General features: G+C 40.4%; 1 protein-coding gene across 4 annotated transcripts in view; it reads right to left on the bottom strand.

Annotated features, from left to right (window-relative positions):
- Positions 1-22,660, bottom strand: part of KHDRBS3 (KH RNA binding domain containing, signal transduction associated 3) — a 159,692-nt gene that overhangs the window by 71,316 nt on the left and 65,716 nt on the right. For all 4 annotated transcript variants that reach the window (XM_073590377.1, XM_073590379.1, XM_073590380.1 and 1 more), the window contains 5 exons: positions 21,313-21,440; positions 20,867-20,983; positions 20,243-20,389; positions 6,823-6,962; positions 4,772-4,958 (listed from right to left, as the gene is read on the bottom strand). In XM_073590377.1, coding sequence (XP_073446478.1) covers positions 4,772-4,958; positions 6,823-6,962; positions 20,243-20,389; positions 20,867-20,983; positions 21,313-21,440 — 719 coding nt within the window. The remainder of the gene's footprint in view (positions 1-4,771; positions 4,959-6,822; positions 6,963-20,242; positions 20,390-20,866; positions 20,984-21,312; positions 21,441-22,660) is intronic.

Below are 22,660 nucleotides of genomic sequence, written 5' to 3'. Positions count from 1 at the left end.
TGTGACTTTAACACTGATGGCCTATCCTCAGGATAGGTCATCAATGTCGGATTGGTGGGGGTGCAATGTCGTCAGTGTTGTTGGTGCCTAGAACTGCTTAGATACGGTGCTGCAAAGTGCACGTCCGTTGTCAAAATAGTGGCCACAGCTGAGTACTGCACATCTGCCCCCTACTGATTTGAATAGGTAGTGGATGTACAGTACCCAGCCATGGACATTAAACAGTAGACAGAACTGTGCAGCTCCATAAGTGAGCAGTCCTGGCTGATGCCAACACCGGGAACAGCTGATCGGAAGGAATGCCAGGTGTCGTACCCTGACCAATCACTGATGACCTATTCTAAGAATAGACTATCAATACTGAAGTCCCAGACAACCCCTTTAAATCTTTTTCTTTTTAACCCTGAATGCTCCTTTAGCCTACATGTGCATTGGGGTTACTAGTTGTGGATTCTCTGCATGGATTTTGCCACGTAAAGTCCTCACGGTAATATAAAACCAGCAAACTTGGCGAGATTTTACCATATCTTATCAACATACTGCAGGAATCTCACTTTAAATAAACCAGAGCTCTTGGAAAGTGCTAAGTTACCAAGAAGGAACTCCTCGTATTTTCAAAGAACTGAACCAAAGCCATCACATATAGCAAACTAGGAGTTCTCGGGACATCTCTCGTATTACGGATAAGGGGCAACAATTCCAAATCAATGTGGTCTACAGATACAGATGGATGCCTATCAATACGTATGTTTCAAGGCTCGGTAATGGGTTGGTCATTGACTTACAAGGTAGCCATCTACAGGTGGCACGAGAGATATATTTGCATTGGTCGAATTGCCTTAAAAATTTGTATGGCTCCAGTGCTTAATTGGTGGATGCTGAATTAAAGTAATTTTGCTGAAATCACTAATTCCGCCTACTGAATCCACACCTAAAAAAAGCCAATGAGCGTCAACTTGCAGTCTCTTCAGAGAAGAGTTGACCTTTACTGTACAGTCTCGGTCAACCTTATTGACTTTGAATGAAGTGCCACCATTATGATTGACTCAGTGAGGAGTAATTGATGTGGCTTTGGATGATGAGGCTTGGGATCGGTGGGGATTCCATCTATTAGATTCCCATTGATCATACATTTATCACCTATCGCATGGACATTTGATAAATGTTTTGTCTGAGAATAACCCAATTAATGTCATAATGGGGATGCTGTGACCCAGCTCCATTAGGGGGTCTCCGTCATTGCTACTAGACTAAATATGCTACTGGAGCATAAGTGAAAGCTGTATTTGTCATATTTTAGTGCACATATGTGTCCTTCCTTACCAGCTGAGCTTAACGTATCCCAAGATGAGCGGCATAAGATGACCAGCCTTAAATGAAGACACTTTGAATATTAATTAGCATATGGAGGCCGATATAGACAATTATCTAGACAAATGTATCCACTAGAGTTGAGCAACTTTGGTCGGATCGGGTTTCATGAAACAAAATTTGTTTCAGATGAAACTGGTCCGACTAGGGCAAAAAAAGTCGGAGTTTCGTCCGAAACCCGACCCCAATGCAAGTCAATGTGAAATAAAAGTCGGCATTGAGCGGATAACATTCATCCACTCAATGCCGACTTTTAATCCCCATTGACTTGCATTGGGATCGGGTTTCGGACGAAACGCCGACTTTTTTTGCCCTAGTCGGACCAGTTTCATCTGAAACAAATTTTGTTTCATGAAACCCGATCCGACCAAAGTCGCTCAACTCTAGTGTCCACCCATACCATTTCTCAAATTTGCCATAAGGCAATATGTCAGCACAAAATAACTGTTTAAGCCAAGCACCGATGCTCGGTATACCATTGGTGTGGCCGAAAAGTTTGCTGCCGCATCTAACCTACTTGTCACCCACACTCTCCTACTTGATTGACGGAGAGATGCAAAAGTAGGTGGGAAAGTTCACTGAACTTCATGGTCACACCAAGAGTTCACTGAGAGTCTCCGCTTGGTTTGACCAGTCATTTTGTGCCGAAATATTTCTTTTTAGAGAAATTCAAGAAAAATTAAAAATGCTAAAACAATAATGTTACCAGTACAGCTGTCTCTAACTCTCTTGTAATCCAGATACTATGTTATGTATTACTTTATATTAATTTTTTTGGCTCGTTTTATTTTTCTGCAGTTGCCGTTTTTTGTTTTTTTTTTACCATTTTCAGTGTTATTTCATTTTTAATCTCTTAACAATTAAATTTTTATTTTTACTTTTATTTTTGAAAGGAAAATCGATTCGAAATGTTGCAAAATTGCAATTATTCTAAATATTTATCGAACGTTATGTAGGTTGTGAAATCACGCACAAAAGTGAAAACTCCACTCCTAAGCTGGGAAAACAAGCTTGTAAGCTGCATCTATAATAGTCTGTAACCAGTGGTTTCGATATCCCTCAGCATGCCTAATAAGAAGTTACACAGTGTGAGTCATCTCCCGAGGTGCCGTACGGTGAGTAAAATAGAGGCTATTTTAGATCCGCGGAAAGGCAAGTAAACAGGCTAAACAAATCCATTCCTCGGCATAATATACAGACTCTGAGAAATAGATAGATAGCTTGGGGTTAACTTTTCAGAATTATACCCAAGAATATGTTTGTGTATTTAATTATGGCACTAATTTTCTTATATTTTTGTATCTGGTTGATTAAACCCCCTCCCAAAAAAAAATACCAAAACTAGTTGCTCTATTTTTGCATCTCTCTAGAAAGAGTCTCCAAATGCAATCTGAGTTTTAGTCAAACGGAGATATCAGATATCCATTTGTGGGCAATACGTTTTGGTCTTTTGGGCCTCATTAGCACACAGCAGGGATATGGTTTCGCTGTTTGAGGCTTCTGCAGTTACTCAAGTCATGTTCTTAGACTCTCCGGAATTAGGAATTGATTGACAGGTTAGCCTTGTAAATGGCACTTTAGAGGCAGCTTTTTCCACTTTAGAGGAGGTCCATTTGCATACTTTCCCAGTGAACATTGCCTGAAGTCTCCATAACTTAGCATTTGTTAGCATTCACGATCAGATTCGGAAAGTGAGATACTGGATGTAGTCAGCTAAGGCTCGAAAATGTGACTTGAGGATATTTTGGAAGAACTTTTGCTTGACTAATCGTATCATTTACACAGCGCAGAAAATATTTACCTGCGTGATGGCAGCTATAGTACATTGATTAGTAGGATTTATCACAGTGATTTATTCCTCAACATGGAGTATTAAAGGGAATCTGCCGCCTATTTTTAGCCCTATCAGCTGCCGGCACTGCCATCAGGGGCTTATCTACAGCATTCTGTAATGCTGTAGATAAGCCCCTGATGTAACCTGAAAGGTAAGAAAAACGAGTTAGATTACACTCACCAGGGGGCACGGTCGGGTGCGGTGGGTGTTGCGGTCCGGCGCCTCCCATCTTCATACGATGACGTCCTCCTTCTTAGTTCTGCCGCGGCTCCTGTGCAGGCGTACTTTATCTGCCCTATTGAGGGCAGAGTAAAGTACTGCAGTGCACAGGTGCCGGTAAAGTTCAGAGAGATCCGTCGCCTGCGCACTGCAGTACTTTACTCTGCCCTCAACAGGGCAGATAAAGTACCCCTGCGCAGGAGCCTGTTGTGAATTCCCTGGCTCAAACTTCTGAGCCGAAGCTCCCTCTGCTCCCTCCGGTGGTTACTGGAGGTAGTGGAGCTGGCCAGATTGACAGAAGTCTGCTACCTGATAATGATGATGACGATTGGAGATCTGGGGTTACGGATTAGAGTATTTAAGTCTGCAGACTTCCTGCAATCCTTGCTGGTGATTGCTTTCCAGTGCATTCAGAGGTCTGATGTCTCCTGCCCTGTTCCTGCATTATTCAGCTAAGTGATTCATTTGCTAATCCTTTGCATCTGATCTGGTTTTGTCTATCTCTGCTTTGTGTGGGTCAGCTTGCTCCTGCTGGGGGCTGTGCTGGACCACCGCTCCATATGTTACTGCTTGTGTCAGTTTGTTCAGTCTCGTTATATTGATCTCTTTTGCTTTGCTTCCAGTTAATACCGGAGTGCTGATATAGTCGGGGCGAAGTCGTGTGACTTCAGTGTTTTTTGTACATCAGATGTGTTGGATTTTTCAGGGTTTTTTGCATGATTGCAGACAGTGTCTTTCCTTTCCTATCCTGTCTAGTCAGTTTGGCCCCATCATTTGCTCAGTCTATTTTTCTGCCTGCGTTTGTGTTTCATCTTGTCTCACTGACAATATATGCTTGGGGGCTGTCTATTCCTTTGGGGTCTGCTCCGGGGCAGTTTAGATTTCACCTTTCTTGCTTTAGGCTTAGTTAGCTCTCCGGCTGTGCCGAGGTGTCTAGGGCATCGTAGGTACGCTCCATGGCTACTGCTAGTTGTGTGGATAGGATCAGGGGTCTGCAATCCGCTTAGTTACCTACCTCTCTGGTTTTCTGGTGGCTTAGCCTGTTCCTGCCATCCTCCTCAGTGACTCATTCATAACAGGAGCCGCAGCAGAAGAAGGAGGAGGTCATGGCTAGAAGATGGGAGGTGCCGGACCCGGACCCAGACCAAGACACCCATCGGACCGGACAGGACCCCCGGGTGAGTATAAACTAACTCGTTTTTCTTATCTTTCAGGTTACATCGGGGGCTTATCTACATCATTACAAAATGCTATAGATAAGCCCCTGATGTTGGTGGCTGCAGCTTATAGGCCAAAAATGGGGTGACAGATTCCCTTTAAAAATGCTACAATTAGTGTAATACTCACATATTCTCCGTAAGTGTCCTGTGCTGGTGGAGGTGGTCGATAACCCGCTGGATGGGGTATTCCCCTTGCTCTTGAGGCGAGGAGTCCTCTGGCTCTTGTGGATGGTACCCTTGCTGGGGTTACACCTCTAGGCGCTGGAGCTCCTCTTGGTACCCCTACTGATGATGGTGGTACTCCTCCACGACCCCTGTAACAATAGGAGTTGCAAGTTTACTGGCTCTCTACACATATGCAGAAGTATACATCAAGGAAGCAACCCGGGTGTCTACATCGAGTGGTAAACCAGTCAAAGAAAGGAAACTGGACTTTTGCCGTCGGTCAAAAAACAGCCCAACTTCAGCTCTGCCTACTGCTTTGTGATTGAATAACATTCACAATACTAAAATATATGTTTAAATAAAAAGGAATATCCATTTCAATCATTTTATTACTAAAAAAAGGAATAAATAATAAAAGTAATTAGAAGAAAATAATATATGAAAACAAATACTGCAGGGAATGCATGGGTTCATTTCCTGCAGTTTCTTTTCATTTTCAGCTACTGACTGGCAGGGCTGGAGGAGCTTAGCCAAGGGGTTTAAGGGACAGGACTTAACAGTCTTCTGTCCTATTGCAAATAGACAGGGGGGGGAGGCTCCTGCTGCAGCCGGTTGTCCTAAAGTCACACATAGGACAGTGAGAAAGAGCAAGACCTGGCTAAGGTCCCGAGACACAAACTGATTTATTTACTTGTTTCTCACAAGTAATTGTATCAGGCAAAATGAGACAAAAGGAAAGGAAGATATTAAGGAATGAATTGTTCATATTTTTGAAGCAGTTTGCCAGTGTTTCCTATTCTTTTGGGATAGGAAAGGTATATATCTTTGTACCGTGTTAGCCAGTAGATAGAAAAATATTGAGATTTGAGAGTCCTCAGTGGTTGATACCTTTTAATAGCTAACTGAAAAGAAGGCGACAAGTTGCAAGCTTTTGAGACTAGTCATGTCTGTTCATCAGGCATAGACAAATACAAAATCTGAAATAATCTCATATTTATGTACAACACAGAACAGACACAAATGATGCAATAGATAAGACAAGTGACGTGAAGCAGAACTATCATTATGGGAGAGTGATAAACAGTTGTGGCCATAAATATTGGAACAGTTCATAGATAAGGAGTGTGAAAGTTTTATTGTTCTCTGATTGGGGGTCTAGTTCTGTGTTGTGATGCCCCCAGAAGTTCTGAAGAGCAAATTCCTTAATTGATGTAAAAAGACATAAATCCATGAGACACATTCATTCCTGCACTATGTCAAAGGTTGTCATGAGTTTGTACTCCCAGACCCTTCTGTCTCTCTGAGATTTGAAGTTACCTTTTAATACAAGTAATTTCATGTTCATGGTGCTGTAATCAGGGATACAAAAATGTTTGGCCACAAGTAGATCCATTCTTTTTTCTCTTGTTGTGAGGCGATAGTTCAGCTTCACGTCACTTGTCTTATCTATTGCATTATTTCTTTCTGTGCTGTGTTGTGTATAAATATGTGATTCTTCAAATTTTGTATTAGTCTATGCCTGATGAAAAGACTTGAGTAGTCTCGAAAATTATTTTACTAGAGGGAAACATAAGAATTGAGAAGAGGTTGTCCAAGTAATGGACAACACCTTTAACGTCAATTAGTAGTTAATTAGTATTAACTACAGCCTGAGGAAAACGCCTTAGCTTCCTCCGTTTATGATTACACAGGGTATATAGGGTTTGCAGATTCCATTCTTACCATCACTACTCCAGTAAAAAAATACAGAAATTCAATACATTATCCCAAGATGCCAGCCAAACCCTTAGCAGGTTGCAATTCACATCACAACCAATGGATGGCCACAAAGAGACACATAGGATAAACATCTCAAGACAGAGTATCATGACATGATGCTTGTTAGTTTTTTGTTCACTGGACATCGAGGGATATATTGAGGCAAAATATAAGGATAAAAAAAATACTTTCATATTATCAGTAGGCTGCCAATACATTTGCCTGTGCTTATTATTTCCACAGTCCAACGCCTACCTAGATAGTGCTGTCACTTGTGTTCCCCGTGCACGGACTGACTGCTTGCCGCGGACTACTGGGACTTCGTCATTTTCAGAGCCGCCATTTAAGTAGGTAAGTTCTTGCAGCTGTGCTTGTCTGATTTCATCATTGTAATCCTATGCATGCAGGAGTAAACGCAGAACAGCATTAAGAAATGGAAACGCTCTTTCCCCCCTGTTTTGTACTACAGAACATTTATAAATGTCAACACGAGACTTGAACTCGACATTTCAATTTCACTCGCCAACATTGTATTTGGATGAAACTTCCATTTCTTATAGTTTATTCTAACATTACTTAAGAGAAACAAGCTTCATGCATTACGCAGGTTGTGTTCTCCTCGGACTCCCAGGCATAAATCAATAAAACATGCTCTAAATATTCAATGTAACATCTACGGTCAAAGTAGACGAGAAGTAAAACCCAATGGATGAAGATTTGGGGTTTTAACTTACTGTATATACTTGCGTATAAGCTGAGATTTTCAGCCCATTTTTTGGGGCTGAAAGCCCCCCCCCCCTCGGCTTATACGTGAGCCATATACACCAGGTGGTCGGTGGGTCTTCAGATCATATTTACCTCCCTGGCAAGTGTCTGCAGCCCCCCTGCTTCTCCCATGGTCTCAGGCACCTTCCTTCAGTGGTCACGAGGTACCGCTCATTAAAGTCTTGAATATGTGCATATTAATGACTTTAATGAGTGGTACCACATGACTGCTGAAGGATGGAATAACTGCCGGAGACAGTGGGAGAAGCGGGGCTGCAGAGATCATGCCAGGAGGGGGTAAGTATATGCGATATTCACCTGTCCCCGTTCCACCGCTGCGCACCTCTCTGTCCTCCACGTCCTCTGACTGTGATGTTCAGGTGAGACGGTGCCATGACGTAGTTAGTGCACGCCGTGCACTATGCCTCGACAGTCACTGACAGAGGGACCCGGAAGACAGAGCGGTGCACAGCGGTGGAGCAGTGACAGGTGAAACTCTCAGGTACCGGGGCCCTGAGCTAGTGGTGACACTGGCACCAATCCCCCATAGCGCACCGGAGTCCCTGCCTGCTCAGGACACTGGCACCTGGCCCTTCAGCGACAAGAGGTGAGTATGTCATTTTTTGGCAGCAGCAGCATATGGGGCCTATTTAATGGAGTATCTTATGGGGGCATAATCTATGGAGCATCATATGGGGCAGCATATGGGCATAATCTATGGAGCATCATATGGGGCATAATCTATGGAGCATCATATGGGGCAGCCTATGGGGCATAATCTATGGAGCATCGTATGGGGCAGCATATGGGGCATAATCTATGGAGCAGCATATGAGGCATAGTCTATGGAAAATCATATGGGGCCTAGTCTATGGAGCATCTTATGGGGGCATAATCTATGGAGCACTTTATGGGGCATAATCTATGGAACATTTTATGGGGCATAATCTATGGAACATCTTATGGGACCATAACCTTTATGGAGCAGCATATGGTGTATATTATTCTATGGAGCATCTTATGGGGTCATTATTAACTTTTGTGCAGCATTATATGGGGTGTATTTTGTATGGAGCATCTTATTGGGCCCATCATGAACTGTATGGAGCATTATATGGGGCTCCTGATTCAATAAGGATATTCAAAAACATTTAAACTACTGATGTCTCAATTAATTTTACTTTTATTGGCATTTATTTTTATTTTTGAAATTTACCAGTAGCTGCTGCATTTTCCACCCTAGGCTTATACTCGAGACAATACGTTTTCCCAGTTTTTTGTGGCAAAATTAGGGGGGTCGGTTTACACTCGGGTCGGCTTATACACGAGTATATACAGGTATGTTACTATTTTTGATAAATTTATGTATTACTTTAATATTATATTATCATCAGTCTAGATAGATCACAGTGTGCAAATTATTTATCTCATTGTTTAAAAACATTACATGAAATTTTAAAAATGTCACTTTACTGGTACAAAAAAATGCTGCAAAAACAAAACAAAACAAAACAAAAATCATGGGAAAGATTCTGCAAAAACGAAGGGGGGAACATATCCTAACAGAGGAATCACAGTTAAAAAAAACTGTTTACAAATTTTTTTATCTAAACTGTAGAAAAAAATTAAAAATATTAGTATTATTATTAAAAATTAGTATTTTTTGTCTATAAAGAGACATTATTTATCGCTCAATGAAAATTTAACTACAGACGTAGATTTTATTTTCAGACTGTTTGTGTAGGAGCTGTAGACAAATAATGGTGTCTTACCTACTATTACAGTATTTATTTATTTTGCTTACTTAAATCTTACAATATTCTGCAAGTCTTTACAGACGTTTTCCTCAATGGCCCTACTGGGGCTCATAATCTAATGTCTTTGGAGCGAGGGAGGAAATCCACAAAAACATTGGGAAAAAATTAGGTTAGTAGAATAAGGCAAATCGCTTTGTGAGACTCCAGACCATTGACTATTTCAGAATGACTGAAGCTCATGAATCTTATCTCTTCCGGAATCACCAGCGCCACTTTTGATTAGATGGGCTGGCATGAAATCATTGCGGTGTGACACACAGATGACGCCCCGTTAATCAAAATCCACACTGGGATCCCGGAGGGTAAGAGATGTGCAAGCCAATCATCCACCAGCCATGGACTACTGACCCGGATGATGTACTGGAATCCCGAGAACTGATCCTCCCAACTCTACTGGCCAGCCATATATTTCCTTGGCAAAATCAGCTCCGTGTCTGGGTTAATGGGACAGAAAATGATCTGTCAAATTTATCGGTGGATGCTTTTTGAAAGGGGGTTGTTTTTTTCGTGACAACCTTTCAATAGAAGATGAATTATAAGAAAAAACAAAAATATTTCTTGTACTATGAACACTTTACTAAACAACAGAGGATATTTGTGAGCCAGAGCGACCACCAATTAAGATATAAAAAAGGGTCAGAGACCCAAAAGCTTGGCTATACTGTACATATGCATGGCTGACTGATGAGAAGATTAGTTCAGTCTGATCGTTACTTGGCGTAAGGAAAATTTTTTTATTTTTCATTGTGCAATCGGCCCCATACCCTGTGTTTTTGACCTTCATTGGATAAATAATGAGGAACTAAAATTTAATTATTTTTTTTACAATTTCTCCATGCTGATTTGATGGACAGATGACCATCAATTATTTCAGGAGAACTTGTCTTCTACACTCAGACCTCTAATCATCAAGACAGATGAGCATCGGTCTAGATGGGATGTGCATTGGCGTAAGATGCACCAAATTTTCTAAGTGGCTTCCGCATTTTAATCAATTTGGCACATTTGAGCTGCTCGTTGTCCATTGCAAAAAAAAAAAAATGTACTCCAGTTAGAGACTGAAGTACAATCCTGTCATAATTTAAGACATTTTTTTAGGGTAACTTATATTGAATCCTTCAGGTGGCACTTGACCATGCCCTCTAATGCTAAGTTTTCACCACTTTCCAAAAGGTTCACGGAGCTGGCAGAAACTGACATAAAAAAGCTAAAAGTCAAAAAATGAATGTGCCACTGCCAAATATTTGTAACATTTCAATCAGAACATTGATTAATTGGAGCCTCAGAGTTTGGTTCTATATTTGCCCTCATTTTCTTTGCCACATATACGACTACCTACGAAAGATACAACCTGTTTCACTAAAAATTCTCAACATTGTGCAAGATAAACATTTTACTAAGGTCTCCACTAGGCTCCTTACAAGTCCTTAGTTGCACCATAGACATAGAAGTCTATGTGCCTCCATTTAGTTCCAGTGTTCTGTAGCTCCTCTGCGTTGTGCCAAATTCCCTAGTATAAAGCACCTTACATGCATCTGTAAGCCCGATGGCCAGCCGTTGGCTCATGACTTGTCTATCCTTGGACCATTTTTGGAAGATGCTAACCATTACATACCAGGCACACTCCACAAGACATGGCATTTTGGAGACGTTCTAACCCAGTCCTCTACCCATCACAATTTGTCACTTGACAATGTTGCTCAGGTCCTTATTCTTTTTCAGCTTTTTTTTTCCTATTTTCATCTTTTTTTAAAAAGAGAATAATAATCTCAAGTAACTTTGTAAGTTGACTCGACGCCTCAAGGACAACCAGGCATTCACCAATGAGTTTTTGCATTCTGTAGAAGTACATAAAATGTTCCGACCTTGAATCATTCATTTTTATGCCCTCCTGTGTCTACAACTGTAACCATGTAAACATTGCACGCTAGCGCACTGTACATGGGGTATGATATGGTTTAAGTTTAAAGCTCACAATATTTTTATGGTTTCATCTATTTCCATTTTTTTCCCCAACTGTGTCTGTTATGGCAGATAAGTCTCTTTCACACAGCCCACAGAGTCAACCCCTGGTATCCCTTATGAGATCACATTTACATTTTTCCCTACATAGATCACACATTAAAAGCCGGTTACGTACCATGGTCCTGTATGGAGATATTTTAAATCAGCTTAGATTTGCCAAATCATTAATTATTTAATTATTGTAATGATTATGATTATTTTTTTTAGAATTAATTTATGTATTTAAGGCAGTGACATAACAAAAGACTCCAGAACAGCTCCACTATTGCCAATTATCAGCTACGGAATTAGCACTGCTTCCACTTATAGACAAAACCCAAAAAGAAAAAAAAATAAATTTGCAAATGCCATATATTAAATAAATAAGTAAAATGTACATGTATATAACAGAGTACTTGGTCAACACTATTTTGATCAAATAACTTACAAGCCATCCTACTGCTAGAAGGTGTAACCAATTGGACGGTCTTATCCTGTCTCTTGTAGAGATGAGCAAATTTGTTCGGAAAACGATCGCCAAACATAAATTCGGCACTAATATGGTGCATTCGGATTCGTGATCGGCAACACGACCATTCTTCTTAAAATCGGAAAAAGTCAGTAACATTCAGTAAAAGTGCAGGAAAAGCCGACAATTCAGCAGCCCCATACTGTAAAATCACTGCAGGGGCCGACAGGATATAAGAGATGGATTACATACAGTAAATCCATATAGAATAGATGGATATATAGATGTCAGTTATAAATACAATTAGTTCAGTGTGTGCAGTTTACTGTACATGGATAATTTTTGTAACCAGCAGAAGGAAAGCCAAAGGCTAGGGGCATATGCTTACTTAGGCTTTACTGGCTATTAAGAGAATTCATATAAAGGAAAGCACAAAAAAAGAACCAATAAGTAAAAAATATAAAGCTTTATCGAAGACAAAAATGATAACTGAAAATAGCTAGGGATGTGACAAAAGGAAGAAGGCACGGCGCCAAAACGCGCATTGGGGCAGGTGGCACCACAGAGTCTCAGGTAACAACTCAGGCAACTATCGTACTATTGTTTACACATTTTTTAGCTCTGCACTTTAGGTCCTGGTACACAGCCTCCTTGGCGTGGTGTGAGACAGAATGAAAGACAGGTGAGGGATAATGTTTTTTGTTTTAGTTTTATTACAGGAGAAGGAGGGCTTCATGGAATAGGCGTTATACTCACCTAACTATGTTTATTATTTTTAAATAAAATGGAAAACTGTGTTTAGTCTTATTTCTAATAAATAAGACTAAATAAATAAAGGACTTTATTCTGGCTGTGTCTTTATTTACCATATAACTATAGGATAAGTAATGGAAAAGTGTCATATAGACGCCTCTCCATTAGTAATCCGTGGGCTTGATGTCACCGAACAATACAAAGGTGACATCAATCCCACAAATATGAACCCCACTTGCCATCGCTACAGGGCAAGTGGGAAGAGCCGGGCAAAGCGCCAAAATTGGCGCATCTAATAGATGTGCCTTTTCAGGGTGGCTGCGGGCTGCTATTTTTAGGCTCGGGGGGGGCAATATCCATGGCACTTTACCAGCCTGAGAATGACAGCCCCCAGCTGTCTGCTTTAGCAAGGCTGGTTGTCAAAAATGGGGGGACCTCATGCTGTTTTTTTAAATTATTTATTAAAATGATTAAAAATACGGATGGGGACCCCTCTATTCTTGATAATCAGCCTTGCTGAAGCGGACAGCTGAGGGTTGCAGCCCCCAGCTGTGAGTTTTGCCTGGCTGGTTATCAAAAATACAGGGGAACCCATGCAGTTTTTTTTTAATTATTATTTACAGCGCAGGAGCGGCTGATGAATACCTCCATCTGCTGCTCCTGCTCTTACTGTTATTAGAGGCAGCAGGTGTCAGCTGATGGGAGCTGTGGTCCCACCAGCTGATACCAGTGACCAGAGGTAAACTTTATAACTCCGATCACAGCTGAGCGTTCATGCTGTCTTTTGACAGCATGGGAACCGCGGCTCTTTGACCGGCATGGATGATTTCACTGCTGATCAGAAGCGCTACGCCGGTGTTTCCCACACTGTCACACAGTGTGGGAAACACCAGCTTTTATACTGTGTATGCTCGGCTATATTCGGCGATTAAATTGATGATTAAATCAGCGAACATTGCAAACACGGCGATCATGAGCCAAACCGAATATTGAAATATTCGCTCATCTCTAGTCTCTAGTATTAAAATTTTAGCTTGTGTCAGTCGACCTCAATGTAAATAAAGGCAGAGTAGGACAGGGACTTGACTGTTCAGCTATCTGTCCACTGAAAGCTAGACAGATGAAATGCCTAGCCACGCCTCTTTTTTTTTACAAAGTACAAGAAACTACAGCAAAACCAAATAAATAAGCTGGATCACAAGTGGGTATATGTAAAAGAAGGTTCACAAAACCCAAACCAAAATGAACACCGTTCTGACTGGATACACCTTGTCGCAGTGGGATAGCTTTTACGCTTTTTGATTGAAATAGTGATAACTAAGTACTCTGTAATTTACATGCACTATTATTTACTTAATATATAGGGTATGTGCTCATTTAGTTTATTACTTTGTTTTTGTGTGTGAAATGATCATCGTGTGAACGTGCTCTTACGCATTGCACGTATAACAACTGTATGGTTTCTACTCACTCGATTTTGTTTTGCGGTAGGCATGGAAAGTGGTTTCAGTAAAATGTCAGGTGTTTTTTTTAAAACTCCACAAACCGCTCAGGATAAAAAAACAAAAACAGCCTTTTCTGGCACAAAGTGAAAAAATAAAGTAGTACAGGGTCGCCAGCTCCGGTTAGTGTCTATCTCTTTAAGTCTTTAGCAAAGACAAACGCTGGAGGTCTGCACAACGCAACACACAGACACTGAATGAGACAACTGGTCTCCTTTTTATCTGACATACAACTCCCCGGTGTGGGGGTATGTGAGCCGCCAGTCCCACCCATCTTTCTGACTGCTTGTAAACCCGTCTCTGTAACGCCCTATTAACTCTCTAAGCACTATACATGCTGGAGCCTGCTTTTCTTTGATGCATATCTCCCCTCAAGGACTTATCCCTCGGCCATCTTACACAACTTATACTCCGGTACATTTTCTTGGTTTTGCGTCCATTTAAAGTATGGGCAGTATGACAGCCCGTAGGTTTCTTTAAAGAGCCACCGATTTGTATGAGTGATTTTTAATCCATGACTCTGATCAAAAACTTAATGTATATAAACTTGGCACACACCAAAGGTTTCTGATGCAGAAAGGTGATTTTTAATTATACAACAGTACATACATACACAGACGTTTCGGTCTAGGACCTTCATCAATGTACGATATATTGTACTGTGAGATTCTTAGTGACTGGGCTTTGTGAGATAGACCAATCCTGTGAGGAGGCACATGAAGCCGTCCCACTGCGTGGTGGTTTGTGGAGTGTGGACGCGGTATCCGCCGCGAATCCCAAGCGCAATATATCGTACATTGATGAAGGTCCTAGACCGAAACGTCTGTGTATGTATGTACTGTTGTATAATTAAAAATCACCTTTCTGCATCAGAAACCTTTGGTGTGTGCTAAGTTTATATACATTTAGTTCACGGATTGGGATCCTACTTGGGCACCACCTACAATTTTCAGGGTTGTGCCAACGGTTTTGTTCTGATCAAAAACTTAACACTTGCTTATTTATTTTTTTGCAAACCACATGGAACACAAAAACATACGGACATCTGGACAGCCATGTAATCTATAGTGGGTACGTGTTCTGTCCGGATGGAACATTCACATGAGGAATGGATGTCTGCATGAAGCCTAAGACAAGGTCCAATTCATGCAGGTGTTTTGGCAGAAAACCAGGGTAAAATGCCTTGAAATGTAGAAAAATATTTGCACAACACAAAACTATGCTAACAAAATTGACTTCTGATATTTTAACGACAGCTTCGGACAGCTCACTCAACATTGACAGAGCTGGGATGGGACGGTGCATGGCAAAATGCACCCAACAAGTTAATCAACAGCTGTGGTATAGCATACACCAGAAATGTCACTCAAGTCCTTGACTGAAGTAACATTCCCGGTGAGGAGAACGTCAGTGATAAGTTGACCAAATTCATTGGATGGTGTGCGCCTCTTAATAAATGAGGTGCATCTTACTTCTGCACAACCATCTGTAAGACTGGCATATGAAACACCAGTAATCATGAAACAGGCCCAAATCTTTTCCCAAAATCTTTTATACAAATCAATAAGGGGCTCACTGTGGGAGGTCGACCTTCTAAGCCCAAGGTCCAGGTGGGCTCATGGGCCATGGGCATCGGAGCAGTAGGTTGGTTAGTAGAGGCACTGTAAACTGTAGGTAGAAAGGTGGAATGCTGAAAACCAACGACAGGCATAGGGCATCAGGAAACCACAGACAAGAAGTGGAGTGCAGGAAACCGCAGGCAGGTGGAGGACATAAGGAAACCGCAGTAAGCAGCTGGAGAGCTGGAAATCGCAGACAGGTAGCTGATAACACTCCAGAGTAAGGGGAGAGTTAGCAATCATGGAAACCACACACAGCCGGGAAGACATCCTGAAAATAGCAGGCGTACACAGAAGGGGTCCAGGAGACCCGGTGGCCCAAAGCCTACAGAACTACGGAGTCACTAGTAGCCGCAAACAAGTAGGAAGAAGCACTAGAAGCTGCTGGTTTACAGGAAACGTTCTACAGCCCACAGCCAGGTTGCTGTGCACATACAAACTGCAGTCAGTCTCAGATTCAATATCCTGACACGGGTGAGTCTTAGAAACCCTTAAATAGGCCCAGGCAGTTCATCACATGGGAGCACGCCCCACCACTGGAAAAGCTCAATGTGCAGCACAAAAATGTTCAATAGACTGGGGCAGGTGGAGTAGAACCCAGACCAGGGACAGGTGTGTAACAATGAAAGGCAAAAAGTAATGTTTTGACTTAAGAAAATAACAAATGACATTTGTTTTATGCATTTTGTTCTTCCAGACAAACATTGGACAGAAATGAATTTTCAGCCTTACACATTATTCTACTGAATTTATGAACTACTGAAAGTGCAGAAGCCTGAAGTAGAGATGAGGCATGGGCCTGTCTCAGACCATCTCTGACTCCCTGTAGGCACTGTAGCTACTATGTAGTCACAGATGAAAGCTCTGCGTAGAGCTAAAACCACAACCAATCACGGCAATAAGAAGCTGATGATCATTCCTGTAGGTTTTCATTTACATATAATTTTTGATCTCCTCACTTTCCAGTCACTTTAAACTCCTGTCAAGACTGATCCATTTTGATATCTCTTCATACAGAATAGATTTCATTACAGAACAAACCACCCTGTCAAAAATAAAGAGTCAGCACAATTCTAGTACTCGGACCACTGGTTCTGTCAAGATGAAATGAAGTCTGTTAGAAAACTTCTTAGATTTGGAGCTTGTCAAACAGTCTATTTGGATTTGCTTGACCTCACTTGGCCACTCGATTGAAACCCTTCTTCAACCCCCAAGCACAGAGCCAGCATATAATACATCAGTTGCTAAAATCTTATTGAGTAAATGGCAACGTAGATTTCACTTTTAAAAGATTTCCTTTAAATGCTAATCAGAAGCCAGTTTTCAAAGAATTGATCACAGCAGGGGTCTCCTCAAGATCCACCTGGGGAGGAACCGGTCTATCGCTCTACAGCGTGTCAAACGAGCAAGAACATTTATCAAAAGGTCTCAGAAGATGTATATAAATTCCATAGATGCAAATACCAATATCATGCTACATTACGTATATTAATTCTTCTCAAAGACTCACTAAATGAACCAGTAATAATTAGTTGGAGAGTAGAGAAGAAATACTCATGTAGAACAACACACTATAGAAGCTCATTACCAAGTCAACGAGCTTGTAAATATGGGGATTTTATACATTTTATTAAAAAAAAAATCTTATCTGATTATTATGGCCTGAACTACTGGTAGTACTACTCAGGGTAATTGCCGCTAGGGCATTTCAGAGAAAACAGTTTGAGAAGCAGTTTAGGGACTATGGTCTATCCTGACTAGTCCAAAGCCAGTCTCTGGTGACTTCTTCCTGCCTGATTCCCTTAGACTGGCAGGTTTCTGTGTGTGCATTGGGAGAGACCTCTCAGTTGAAGGGTGTGGGGTTTCGAGAAGCTACCTGGGAACGGCTTCAGACTAGTCAGCAGAGACATATTGTTCCTGGACGGCTTTTTAATGTATGATTACTCTGAACACTGTGGTGTTTCAAACTAAATCAAGCTGATGGCTTCGCCACGTTCCATTTGCTCCAACAGAGAGGTTTCTTGCTATGTACACATAGAGAGAGTCTTGCCATCTAAGGGAATGAGGCGGGCAGAAGTCACCAGGGATCAGCATCAGACTAGTCAGTAAAGACACCTAGTCCCCAACCGGCTTTTGAAAGTATGCTTTCTCCGTAACACTAAAAGTGTTTCGGGCAGCATGACTCTGAAGACAGTTTCTCTGTAAATAACATAGAAATAAATTGTTTATTATTGTTTCCTGCAGTCGATAGTATATAATACTCTGATAGATTCGGTAGGTGCCAGGTAGGGTTCCAATCCGTAATAAAATGTAGAAGAAAATTCCACACTCAAATTAATAAAATGAATAGATTTTTATGTATAATAATCCAAAATAAATTAATATGTTTTTGTCTTGTATCTGAAACTTCATCAGGAGTAAGGCAGAATGCATAAGGTAAAGTAGATAGGAATATGTACAGTGCTGTGGAAAGTGCGACCTCCATCGCAACCTGTCTGGCATTTCATCAATCTAAATGCCGAATTTTCTTCTACATACGATTATTTTCTGGTAAGAAACCTTTCATAGAAAAAAAAAACTCTACCAAAAAACTTATAGGCAGCTATCACAAAGCTGGCAATATTAGCTACAAAGTCATTGTTGGTGGGAAAATCTAAACTCTACGAGGACAACCTAATAACCTTGAGACCACTGTTATAAGGTTGGAAAAAAAGATCACGATCAGGGTGGATTTCAAAACGCCCAATTCTTTACTTTTCAAGAGGCAGAAGTAGATTGTCGGGAGGAGACAATTGGATCCACCTTTTCACACTGGAAAAAAAATGGATATTCCAATTGTACATGTTTTTGGATCAAACGGTACGGAGAGCTGTTGCCTACGCATGCTTTTGACCATGTTTTAAATACAGTGTGTCAGGACATCTATACATTTCAACTAAGCAAATGAAAACCATTTTCAATAGAAATAAATTACCATAGAAAAGCTTTCTACTTAAATGTTCACTTTTGAACCAATTTTTTTTCCACTGTATAATCATTTCCTAAATTGCAGCCCTCTGCAATGACAAGATGGGAGCTAAGTTTTGCAAGTTTTTTGCTTAGTTAGCTGATCTAGAAAATCTAACTCATCAGTCAGAGCTGTACTCCTCAAGGATTGGAGTGAAAATGGGTTAATCTGAGTTGCCGGTGGAAGAGTGATGAGGAGTTAGGAATTCAGGAATGTGGTTTACTGCTCAACCCATTTCGAAAAGTGACACTTCTTCAACAGGACAAACAACAGCAAACTGTTGTCCTGATGAAGTACTGTGAAACTTTGAAATGCGTTCATCAATAAACCACATTCCTGGATTCCGAACTCCTTATCACCCTTCCTCTGGCAGCACAGATTTAACCCATTTTCACTTCAATCCTTGATGTTCCTATAGCCATGGGCCTGCAGCAGCCTAAGCCTTTTTAGCAGTAGTGATCACACAACCCAATAAGGTGAGCACCATTGTCCACATGGTGCATTAATTTTAAACCGAATAAGACCCTATTACGCTTATTGTCCTTCCAGCTCTACATTCTAGACCTATGCTCCTGGCACAGACAGCTCTCTATGCCGTCTGAACTGACGGCTCAGACAACTCTCTACGCCGTCTGAGATGTACACTCAAACAGATGTCTGTGCTGTCTGAGCTGTCGGTGTTTTTTTTTTTTTTTTTACAAAGCTCAGTGAAGAGTGGGTAAAATATCCAGAGGGGGTAGAGAAAACAGATTGTAGCTAAGGGTTCATACAGACATCAGAGCAAATCGGTCTGTGCAATGCATAGACTGGCCACGGCTCTCCTGCCCGGAGCATGACAGCTACGCATATCTAAGCAGGAAAACACATGAAGTAGAAATCACTCCAGGAATGAAGCTGTGCAACTGAACTGTCTACATGAAAGTTACTGAAGGCAACAACTTCCTAAACACACTGACCTCAAATACAACATGTATTACATGTTCAGATGAGAAATTTTGGAGACTGCAAAGAGTTTTGCTAGAAACAGATGAAGGAGTGGAAATTGCAGCCTTGAACTTTTTTTTTTTTAATATTAATATTTTTTTCTACGTAAAAACATATCCACTAACATGAAAAAAAAAATCATTTTCTGCATGTTAAAAGATATCTATAGTCTTTGTTCCCTAATAGTCCCCTTTAACAATGTTACTTAATTAAACAGCAACAAGAACATGAAGCTGGTTCAAAATTAAAGAAGTTGTCTACCGCTGGGGATATTTTTTTTTACTTAAATGCATTTATTTGGGGCTGAAAATAATTTATAGAATTTGTTTTTTTTTTTTTAAATTTGGTACAAGATCTTTGTTTCCCTGCGCATTCAACTTTAATGTGCCCCGTGGTTATAAAAGAGCTGAGAAGCTCAAAAAAAGACAGATCAAGTAGAAAATCTCCTGTTGGACCATCAGAAGGAGCTTGTTCAGATTCTCAATTAAAACATTCTGCAGCCAGCGATAGATATTGCTACACTGAAGCTATAGAATGCATTTGGTGCAAAAGTTCAATCAAACCCAACTGCGTAAAAGATTTTTAGCCAAAAATCCATGAATTTCCGCATTGGGAAAAGAAAAAAGTTACCGAAGATAGACAACTCCATTAACTTTGTATAGAGTACAAATCGTTTTGTAGTTAAAAGAAAAGGTCAACACATACAAAAAAAATTCTAAAAGCAAGGTAATTCAAATGATTTATAAGAAACTTACGGGAATAAGAAACTTCTTGATTTCATCCAAGGCGTGTCCCATTCTGGCATAAGCTTCTGCCGGAGGAGCGAAAACCTCGATAAGGACATGGAGGTCATCATTAAGATGGAAGTATTTTGCCTCTCCACTTTTTCTCAGCTCTTCTTCCTGTAGTTTAAAAGATGTGAGTTTATAATATGGGCTTATACCAGAGTGGAATCTAGGCTTTCCTTCATCTGGTGGATAGATTCAGCTTTCCCTTATTTTTCGTCATCTAAATACTCTAGATAAGGCAGCTTGGCTTGTTTCTCCTTGCTCCAGGCCCACGTACATGCCCCCCCACCACCCAACTAAATACATGTCTGCACATGAACTATACTAAAAGTTTTAATGCCCCCTATTTGGTCAAGCACTGCTCCATTCATTGTTAGCAGGACTACTGAATACCATACTTGGTTAGTCATGAACTGGTGGTGCAAAATCTAAACTTGGTCTTGGAATTAGGAAATTATCAGTAACTTATCACCTATCCTATGTATAGATAATAACTTTAACATTTGGGGAAAGTCTTTAACCATAAACTTTTGCTACCCCCTTCCAAAAATTAGTAATAATATATATTCTTGGGAATCTTCCTGGCATTACCTTTGCTTTATCCCTCATGGATCCTTTCCCTAGTATGGACATTTTGGTCAGCGTGTCTTCCTGTAATCTTTTCAAAGAATTTCCTCGTGGTCCCAGAAGTTTTCCAACAAAGTTAAACTATTTAAAAGGAAAAGTGAAGAAAAAAAATTATTGGACTTGTAAAAATTTTTCCAATATGAGTCCTGAAAGGAGAACTAAAAAACAAAACAAAATAAAAAGTGGAAAAAAATTAAATTAAATTGTAACATTCTTCTCAAATAGATGGTATTATTGATTTGCATTTACTCTCAACGTACATAAATATTTTTTTTGTTTTGTTTTTTTTTTTAAAACGTAGTGGTGTCTATCACAGGAACACAAGGTCAGAAATGCTTGTTCTTGCTGCAATCATCCCTGTGGCAGAAATCCATTCTAGGTACATTGATAGGATGAGAAATAAGACTTACTTTAGGGAACTGTTTGATAGGGATAAGAACTTTCTGCGCCAGCTTCATGTTCTTATTGATCACTACATCGATATATTGGTCTTCAGTGCTGTCCATATTCTCCTCCCCCTTCTGAATCTTTTCAATTTCTGCCAAGGAAGGGAAAAATACTTTTCAGTTTTGATAAAGTTTTAGACACTATAGTCATTAGTAATATTTATGCAAAACAAATCAAAGTGTTACATTTTTGTTAATAATGTTTTTTTTTCACAACAATGGTGCAACTTTAAATCAAAGACCTTGTAAAAATAATTCCTGATCCTGCCGCTCTTTTCTGCTTTGCTATTTGTTGCTCCATTACAAAAATATTGAAATTTGTCATTTCTGGAGAGCATTAAGTGAGATGTCAGCCTTGCAGTTCTTCAGAGTCTTCTCTAGGGGCGTGTGCTTTCACCACTCTGCCACATCCTGCCAATCACAGCGGAGCAGTTAATCTAGAAGTGTCAAAGCTGCTGAGCTGTGATTGGCAGCAACAGAGAAGGAGGGGTAAAAGAACACACCCTCAGAGAAAACTCTGAAGAAGTTCATCTACAAAGCAGAGATTTTACATAGAGTGCTCCAAAAGAAACAAATATGAATATCTCCACAATTAAGCGACAAAATGCAAAAAAGGAAAAAACCTGAACAATCAGGAAAACTCGGGGATTTTTAGCATGTGTCTAATTCAGTTTTTCTGAGCTAGTCTCTATATAAGAGACCCTAATGATTTTCTTTTATGCTGGTCCCCTGTGAAACAAAACTTCTGGATTGTGCAGCGAACCACAATTTGTATACATATAGCATAGACTGCGAATGACCAGTGCGTGTGTGTTATGTCAGCACTCCACAATATCTTTGGCACATGCTTGATCTCTATGATGGTATTGGGCAGTATGGAGACCCCTATTTGGAAACGGTAACGAGCAGTTCTGAATATATTCACTCATTTCCAGAGGAGCAGCCCCATTGCTATCAATATATGTTTCAAATTTACTCTTTTGTGGGAAATAAAATAATTTCCTAAAACAGACGACAAAGTCGGAAGAACTGGCAGGTCCTGATAAGATTAGCAGAATGAAAGAAGGCAAATGCGGTGTGAGTTTTTCTGTAGGATTTCATATACTCTATGCCCCAGATTGATTATTTGCATTTTTTTGTTAAGTTACTTTTTTTTATTAATTCTGCACTAAGCAAAATATTGGCTTCTTTCCTACCGTTCACCATTTCTGAGTAGAAAGTCACATCTTTTCAAAATGTTGCAAAACCTGAGACTTTTTGCTTGACTTGCATAAAATCACTCAAGGGCGAGCACTGAACTAGATTTGTGCCA

The sequence above is a fragment of the Dendrobates tinctorius genome, unplaced genomic scaffold, assembly GCF_039654945.1.
Source record: "Dendrobates tinctorius isolate UK_male_01 unplaced genomic scaffold, ASM3965494v1 ptg000116l, whole genome shotgun sequence".
In the NCBI taxonomy this organism is placed as follows: Eukaryota; Metazoa; Chordata; class Amphibia; order Anura; family Dendrobatidae; genus Dendrobates; species Dendrobates tinctorius.
The sequence above is the reverse complement of the archived record's forward strand: the minus strand, read 5'-3'. Positions and strand labels throughout refer to the sequence as shown.